This window comes from Arvicola amphibius, chromosome 10 (assembly GCF_903992535.2).
Source record: "Arvicola amphibius chromosome 10, mArvAmp1.2, whole genome shotgun sequence".
In the NCBI taxonomy this organism is placed as follows: Eukaryota; Metazoa; Chordata; class Mammalia; order Rodentia; family Cricetidae; genus Arvicola; species Arvicola amphibius.
The window spans coordinates 79,895,505-79,903,249 of NC_052056.1; the positions used below are offsets into that span (position 1 = coordinate 79,895,505).

General features: G+C 48.4%; 1 protein-coding gene across 8 annotated transcripts in view; it reads left to right on the forward strand.

Annotated features, from left to right (window-relative positions):
• Atxn2 (ataxin 2) overlaps nucleotides 1–5,496 on the forward strand; it is a 93,853-nt gene extending 88,357 nt beyond the window's left edge. For 3 of the 8 annotated variants that reach the window (XM_038346533.1, XM_038346540.1, XM_038346538.1), the window contains 4 exons: nucleotides 1,135–1,280; nucleotides 1,977–2,204; nucleotides 3,909–4,077; nucleotides 4,885–5,496. In XM_038346533.1, coding sequence (XP_038202461.1) covers nucleotides 1,135–1,280; nucleotides 1,977–2,204; nucleotides 3,909–4,077; nucleotides 4,885–4,913 — 572 coding nt within the window. In that variant the 3' untranslated portion in view covers nucleotides 4,914–5,496. Of the gene's footprint in view, nucleotides 1–1,134; nucleotides 1,281–1,976; nucleotides 2,205–2,907; nucleotides 2,980–3,908 lie in introns of all 8 variants that reach the window. The other 5 variants (XM_038346537.1, XM_038346535.1, XM_038346536.1 and 2 more) reach the window with 3 other exon arrangements.
• Nucleotides 5,497–7,745: the final 2,249 nt, after the last annotated feature.

The following is a 7,745-nucleotide window of genomic DNA, read 5'->3' on the forward strand; positions in this document are numbered from 1 at the left end:
ACAAAACCACCTCTATCAGTCTCACCTGGATACTAAGGAACATTGGTGACAGCTGTGACCTTGGTGGTTTGATGTAGCGGTCATCCCAGCTCTGGCATTCTGCTTTGCCCTCTAAGATGCATTTGTCATTCAAGACCATATTGTTGGGAATAGAGTAGTACTGTCACACATCTCAGTACTGTTTATTATCCATAACCCTCTATATCACAGAGGTGGTACACAGCCAGAGTAGAGTACTCCATGCTGGCCATTGTTAGCAGCTTTGCTGACACTGTTTTTGCTTCTCTGCCACACTCCGTGTTTGCTGACATATTATCTGAAGACCATGAACATGGTGTGACTGACAGCATGGTTTGGAGGGCTAAGGTCTGATGCTGGTAGACCTATGCCTTCAGAGCACCCCATCCATCTTCTGCTCACTGTTCAGATTTGAACCCAGGAGCTGTCCAGAAGCAGTGAGCAGTGAGGCTTTCCCAGGCTTTTCATGCTCAGCCTACTGTTACGAAAGGCATGGTACTTGATCTTGTTTGGTACCAAGGTGGGCCTGTACTAGATGGATAAAGAGCTGCCTTTTGGTCTTGGTCTTTGTGATCACGTTTTAATAGGCTCATCATGTTTCCTTTAATAAATATTCTAGCAAACAGAATGGGGTGGCAGTTTTATCTGCAGGGTTTATTAAGAGCTGGTCAGTAGGAAGCAGGAGTGTAATGGATGCTGGACTGAGATGGCAATGACTTTGTCCTTGTCCCTAGCTTCACCGATGTGGGCACTGAGAGCATAGGGCAGTAGCATGGTGAGGGTAGCCAGATGATGGCATTGAGAGGCAGCATCTGTCTTTGTGTTAGCCAGAGTGATTTTTGAAATTGTTTCTACCTTCAAGAGAAATGTACTATTTTGAGTAAATTCAAATTAACTCGGTGTTGATGTAATATGCAGAGCTGTAATATGAGTTAAATGCTAGCCTTGTTAAACAGGGCCCTTAAACCTATTTTCCAGGCTGTGCCTGTTATAAATGGCTGCAGAGTGCCGGTGGCATAGGTTAGATTGTAGTGGTCTTGAAAACATTCAGTGAGGCATAGGGGGCTAGCATTGGTCATCAGTATGTATCAATTGTACACATTCCTTTTGCCTCAGTTTCCACGGGCTCCCTTGCTCAGCAGTATGCACATCCTAGTGCCACCCTGCATCCACATACGCCCCACCCTCAGCCTTCGGCCACTCCCACTGGACAGCAACAAAGCCAGCATGGTGGAAGTCATCCTGCACCCAGTCCTGTTCAGGTAAGGAGAGATGTGACCTGTGTATGCACGGCTGCTTCCTTGTCCCTGCTACCTAAAAGTCTCTTATCTGATCAGGATGTTAAAGGCAACTATCCTTGTGTAGCTGCATGCAATTGTGGTTACAGGGGAGGCCTTGAAAATGTCAAGTAAGCCATACCCTAAGGGTAAATACCAGAAACAGGAGTGTGGAAAAGCTTAAAGTTCTTTGTTAAGTCTTAAAATTCTGTCTGGAATTTTATTCCTGAAGTCACTCAATAATGCTGCCTTCCTGTTTGGCTTTTTGGGGGCGGCGGGGGGGGGGGGGGGGGTGTGAGATAGAATTTCTCTGTGTTACAGTTCTGCTAGAACTCTGTACCTTTTGGAGCCTGTCCTGGAACTAGCTCTTGTAGACCAGGCTGATCTTGAACTCAGCCTCTGCCCAACTACCTTTTGGTTTTAGTCACATTTGCTAGTGGGACAGTTAATGGTCTGATAATCTTGTCAGTTGCTCCACCTCTACCTGTTTGGACCTGTAACTGCCAGGCTGAGACTTGGGCTTGAGAACCCAGAAAAGGCCATCTGGACAGGAGATGCCCTCGCTCTTCTCTTGCACCTCCCTGGGCATGGCTGGGGTGGGGGTGGGGCTAATCTGCTTTCAATGTATGAAGCTCTAATCCTAATGGGTTCTTAATAAAGAAGTTTCCTGTTGCTTTGCAGCACCATCAGCACCAGGCCGCCCAAGCTCTTCATCTGGCCAGTCCACAGCAGCAGTCAGCCATTTACCATGCTGGGCTGGCACCAACCCCACCTTCCATGACACCTGCCTCTAATACACAGTCTCCACAGAGCAGTTTCCCAGCAGCACAACAAACAGTCTTCACCATCCATCCTTCTCATGTTCAGCCGGCATATACCACCCCTCCCCACATGGCTCACGTACCTCAGGTAAACCAGCACTAGCCAAGTTTCTGTGAAGGCCACGTAGGGTATGGTGGTTGTCAGATAAGCAGCAAGGAGCCAGATGCTCCCCAAGCCAGGAAACCCTGTGTGTGGTGCCATCTGCTTGTCTCCCCTTCCTGCTTAGTACGTGATCTTCTGGCCCTCAGTGAATGTTGCTATGGTTTTGTGATGGGATCAGTGAAATTGTGACTTAGCATTTCCCAGCTGAGACCTTAAAACTGAGTCTGGAATGCACCCCAGTCCTTTCCTTTCTGTGTCTGCTTTGCTATGTCTTTCTAGCTTAACCACTATGTGTATATGTGTACACATACAGACACCTCTACACACACACACACACACACACGGGAGCTTGGCAGGGATGGCAGGCAGCCTTTAATGGTTCTCAGCTCTCTGAGGTGACTGCACTGGGCCTGTTAGCTTGAATGTTAGTCACATGAATTCCGAGACGTGTCTCAGTTGTTTGCCTGGTTACCCTCTTATCTGCTGCAATTCTGTGTTGTGCTTCATGAGCGCTTGGCCTTGGTCTGTGGTGTAGTATAACTGAAGCTCCAGGGCAGCCCAGGGCCAGGGGATGCCTCTATGACTCTTAGTGCGAGGTGGCTGCATCAGGTGTCTCTGCTACTTTGATTGCAGCTCCCTGAGGCAGGTCTCACTTAGGGTTACTGAATGACTCCATTTCCTGTCACAGTGCGCCACTGAGGCTTTGGCAAGGTGTGAGCTAGAGATGCTGTGCAGTTGGTGGGTCTCTTGCAGAAGGCTAGTTTGTTACTAGGTGTCCTTCCCCTAGAGCTAAGGGTGTGTGGTAGGAAATGCTCCTGTTGATTGGCTGGTGACAGTGGGGAGGGGAGTCAGTTTGGCCAGTGTGTTTTGGTGGAGTGAGATTAAGAGAGTCAGGGTCCTGTAAGTGTCTAGCAGAGGCTGTGAATTTACGTGTAAGATGGACTCACTCCAAACCTCGCTTGTCTGTTCGAGTAGAAAGAGTAAGAGGCTAACATAGGAAAAGCAGAGAGCCATGGGCCTGTTTGAAGGTGTGAACCAGTGCTTTGCCGGGGTGATGGTCTAGAGCAATGCACAGGATGGGAGGCAGGAAGCAGCCTCTTCCTGCTCTGCCCACTCCCTGCAGAACCAAGGTTGAGCTCACCAACCGGTCAGCCAACATCACTTTTCTAACAAAGTCATTGCCACTTGGTACAAAGCACCAGGCTAACTAAACTCAGATCACTGTCATCTCATTGGAGCCATTAACTTTGCTCCATCAGTTAAGCTTTTATAGTAAGGGGCCTGAGTGCTGCTTCACCCTATTTCTGGGGAACCCATAACAACTGGGGGAGGGCGGAAGAGGAGAGAGTCAGGAAGCTGCTAAGGGTGCTGGGGAGGCAGTCTCCTCACAGGCCCTTCCTTGTCAGTTGCTTTCTGACATGAAAAGGGCATTGATGTCTTTCTTTGGCCCTGTGCCATAGCAAGTTAAGAAAGTGCCCCTCCTGCCCCAGTAGAGGCTTGCTCTTGGTGAAGACCTTGATACTGGGGACTAGGAGGCTGTGGCCGATTTCCCTATCCCAACCCTACAGGATCTGCCTCAAGGACTCCATCTTGCCCTTTCTTTGAGTCCCAGTCCAATGAAAGGAACAGTTGACTTGTTGTTTAAGACGGAGATGTTGCCTGTATGCGTAAAAGAGCTCTCTGTTTCAGGCTCATGTACAGTCAGGAATGGTTCCTTCTCATCCAACTGCCCATGCGCCAATGATGCTAATGACGACACAGCCACCCGGCGGTCCCCAGGCCGCCCTCGCTCAAAGTGCACTACAGCCCATTCCAGTCTCGACAACAGCGCATTTCCCCTATATGACGCACCCTTCAGGTGAGGCGTGTGTGTGCAGGGGCCGCCGGGGCACCCCGAGCATTCTGCTCGCACAGGTCGAATGGCAGGCAGGACCAGTGCTTCAGGCTCCAAACCTGACTAGCAAGGCCCGTCCAAGTGTGCTCAGGAGGGATTGTGATGGTCAGGGAGCATCAGGTCTTAGGGCCTCCGGAGCTGAGTCTGTGTGTGTTCTGCTGGTATCAGGGTTGGCTTGAAAAGCAGCAGCCTCATTCTGGGTAGCTGATGCATGCCGAGGACTCAGTTGGCCTTCCTGGTTATGTATGACAGACTGGACAGGGCAAGTGTGTTCCTTCCTGAGTCCCTATAGGCTGACGTGGGGGGTTTATGCCCATGGCCGAGTTTGATTGTAGCTTGGAGAACACTGATGAGCTGTGTGCGGACTGGTTTGAGTGTAGCTTTAGCCAACCTGTGCCCAGGACACAGGACACCTATGATGTCTTGTACTGGATGGCTGCTGTAGCAACACCTGTCGCCCCTGTGACTTGGAAAGTATTGGTGCTTGGCTAGCATTAGTGGGAGGGGGTGTGAAGGCCCGTGCTCCTGCCCCACAAGCAGCAAGTCCAGGACTTGTATCTGAAGTGGTTTTTACGTCTGACTGGTTTGTTTCTCCTCACCCCCCTTCCCTCCCCAATCCCACCATGGCTGCAGCTGGGGGGAGGGGGACGCCAGCATCAAACCTCCAGTCTTACTCAAGCTAGCACAAGAACAGTTGGCAGTCATATGCTGCTAGGCTGGTGGGCAGTGGTGCCTGTGTTCTGTTTAAATAGCCACTTTTCTTTTTTACAGTACAAGCCCACCACCAACAGCAGTTGTAAGGCTGCCCTGGAGGAACCGAAAGGCCAAATTCCTTCCTCCCTTCTACTGCTTCTGCCAACTGGAAGCACAGAAAACTAGAACTTCATTTATTTTGTTTTTTAAAAAGATACACTGATTTAACATCCGATAGGAATGCTAACAGTTCACTTGCAGTGGAGGATGTTTTGGACCGAGTAGAGGCATGTAGGGACTGTGGCTGTTCCATAATTCCATGTGCTGTTGCAGGGTCCTGCAAGTACCCAGCTCTGCTTGCTGAAACTGGAAGTTATTTATTTTTTAATGGCCCTTGAGAGTCATGAATACATCAGCTAGCAAAAGAAGTAACAAGAGTGATTCTTGCTGCTATTACCGCTTTAAAAAAAAAAAAAATCAAGACTTGGAACGCCCTTTTACTAAACTTGACCGAAGTTCAGTAAATTCTTACCGCCAAACTGACGGATTATTATTTATAAATCAAGTTTGATGAGGCAATCACTGTCTACAGTGGTTCAACTTTTAAGTTAAGGGAAAACTTTTACTTTGTAGATAATATAAAATAAAAACTAAAAAAAAATAAAAAATAAAAAAAGTTTTAAAAACTGATACCCAGTTAGTGTGTGTTTGTGGTGACTTCTGGTGGGGGGCAGCCCTGGAGTAGACCTGGCTGGGTGTGCTGATCGAGTCTCCAATAACTTTTCTTCTTCACCTTTGTTCTGACTCAAGGTATCTAGAAAAAGTCAAGACTGAGATTTCCCTTAGGTGGATTAGTGGTTGGCTTCAGCAGGAGGAAGGCTGGCCAGAGGTGGGAACCTTCAGAAAAAAATCCATTATCTGCCAGCAGATCTGTAAGCTTCCTTTTTCCTATCTACGGAACCAAACCTGTGTTACCGGCAGGGGGCAGGAGATATTTCTTCACCGGTCTGGAGGTGTGTCCTTTGTGGCTGTGCTCTTGCTAGTAGCACAGAGTCCTGGTTCCTTCCCTAGTGCAGCTGGGGTGGGAGGGGTCCAAAGAACACACAGCCAGGAGAACAAAGCTGTCTGCTCAAAGGGAAAGGGAAGTGGAGAGGGAATTGGTGTTGCAGAGATCATGGTCGTAATTCTGAAAACCTTTTTAATTCACATATAGCAATTTGTACACTGTAGCAAAATTTGCATTATTCAAGAATAAGTTACTCATACAGTACATAAAACAAAGATTTGCCAAATACCTTCTGCCTATGATAGAAGATGAAATCCTGTCTTCCTGTCATCACAATGCTTATTCCAGCCACACATTGGCTGTTCAATGCATCTTCATTAGGAGGCAGTGGATGACAGTCTATCACTCGATGTTTGTACTAAGGTAACATTTGAACAAGAGCCCTCAGGGAAAAAATGAAGCCTTCTTTTAGATTAAGAAACTTAGGTAAAAATAGTGTTGTCTGGCCCAAAATTGTAATGATCACTATTCCTTTTTCCTATGATCCAGAAATGATCAAAGGCAGAAGAGTTAAAGCCATATATGGACTGCTGGTCTAAATTCAAGGCAGGTTAGCTGACCTAATTCTTTGGTGCTGATGGCTGTTAGTGTGGAGTCGTAATCAGAAGAAGTAATGGTGTAGGGGCTGTTGAGCTACACTTATATCTCTATGGGGCCAGCTCACAGTGCCCATGGTGGTCTGTCAGGGCTACTGGGGGTGGGAATAGTGCCTGGTAATGACACAGGTATCTGGCCTGGGGCCTCACTAAGCCACCTGTTCCCCTTCAGCCAACTGGACCCACTCTAGCAGAAACAAAAGGTGTTGGCCATGAGACGACTTTGTCATAACATATATCTTTTGAAAGGAAGCTGTCCACAGTGGGTGAGTCCCAGTGCTGTGGGGCTGAGGTGCTGGTTTACAGTGTATGGCCGACCTCTCCTCTACTGAGAGCTGTGTGTCTAACAGCAGAAATGGGTGCCCCTGGTTGAAGTTGGAGGGGCAGAGGCAGCTGCCCCCTCCTTCTATACAGTTGAGAGAGGAGTCTGGACCAGTGACTGAATATTGCTTATATCTTTGGTTCATACTTTTTGTGGAAAATGGAAAGCTAGTTCTTTAAAGACAAAACACACATCTGCACCTACGTGGGATGTGCCTTGTTCTGTGAACACAGTGGGGGCGTGTTCCAAGGTAAAGCACAGTCGGCTGCTTCCCCCATCCACTAAGAGCCACACAAGCTTGCACAGTACAGAGGGTAACCAGATGAGAAGGGTATCAGCATGTTTGCCTCTGACAAACATGTCCAGGAATTAAGTGTGATCCCCGAAAGCCACAGCTGTGAGCCTAAAGGCTGCACTCCCTGGCATCTTTGTGCTCAGGAACAGCCCACTCTAGGCCCTGTAAATCTCGATGAAGAGATTGTGTGTGCAGGAGCATAGTCTTCTGCCAGTGATCCTGCTGCCACCTGGGACAGACACTTACTGTGAGCGGTTATAGGAATTTCTTCATGGTGCCAGCTTCCTGTTTGACTCAGGATGGAGCCATACTCAATAAGCCATTAGATACTTGTTGGGGAGGTCGGGGGAAAGCTATAATTTGGGTTCACAACACAGGCCTAGATAGGAGGCTTTCATTTGTGCTTGTCTCTCCCCCACCTGTTCATCCCATCCTCTGTAAAGCTGCTGTAAACCAGAGTCCTGTTTTTTATGCATAAGGCACTGGGGTAGAATGTCCCTTGCCACCCTCCTCTCTCTGCAAGCTGCCTGGATTTCCCTGAAAGGGTGACACACTTCATTCTCTACATTAAGGAGGACAGTGGCTACCCTGTAGCAGGCAACCGTCCTGAGGAGGAGCAGACAAGGACACTAGCATGCTGGCTTAGCTTGGATGGGTGGA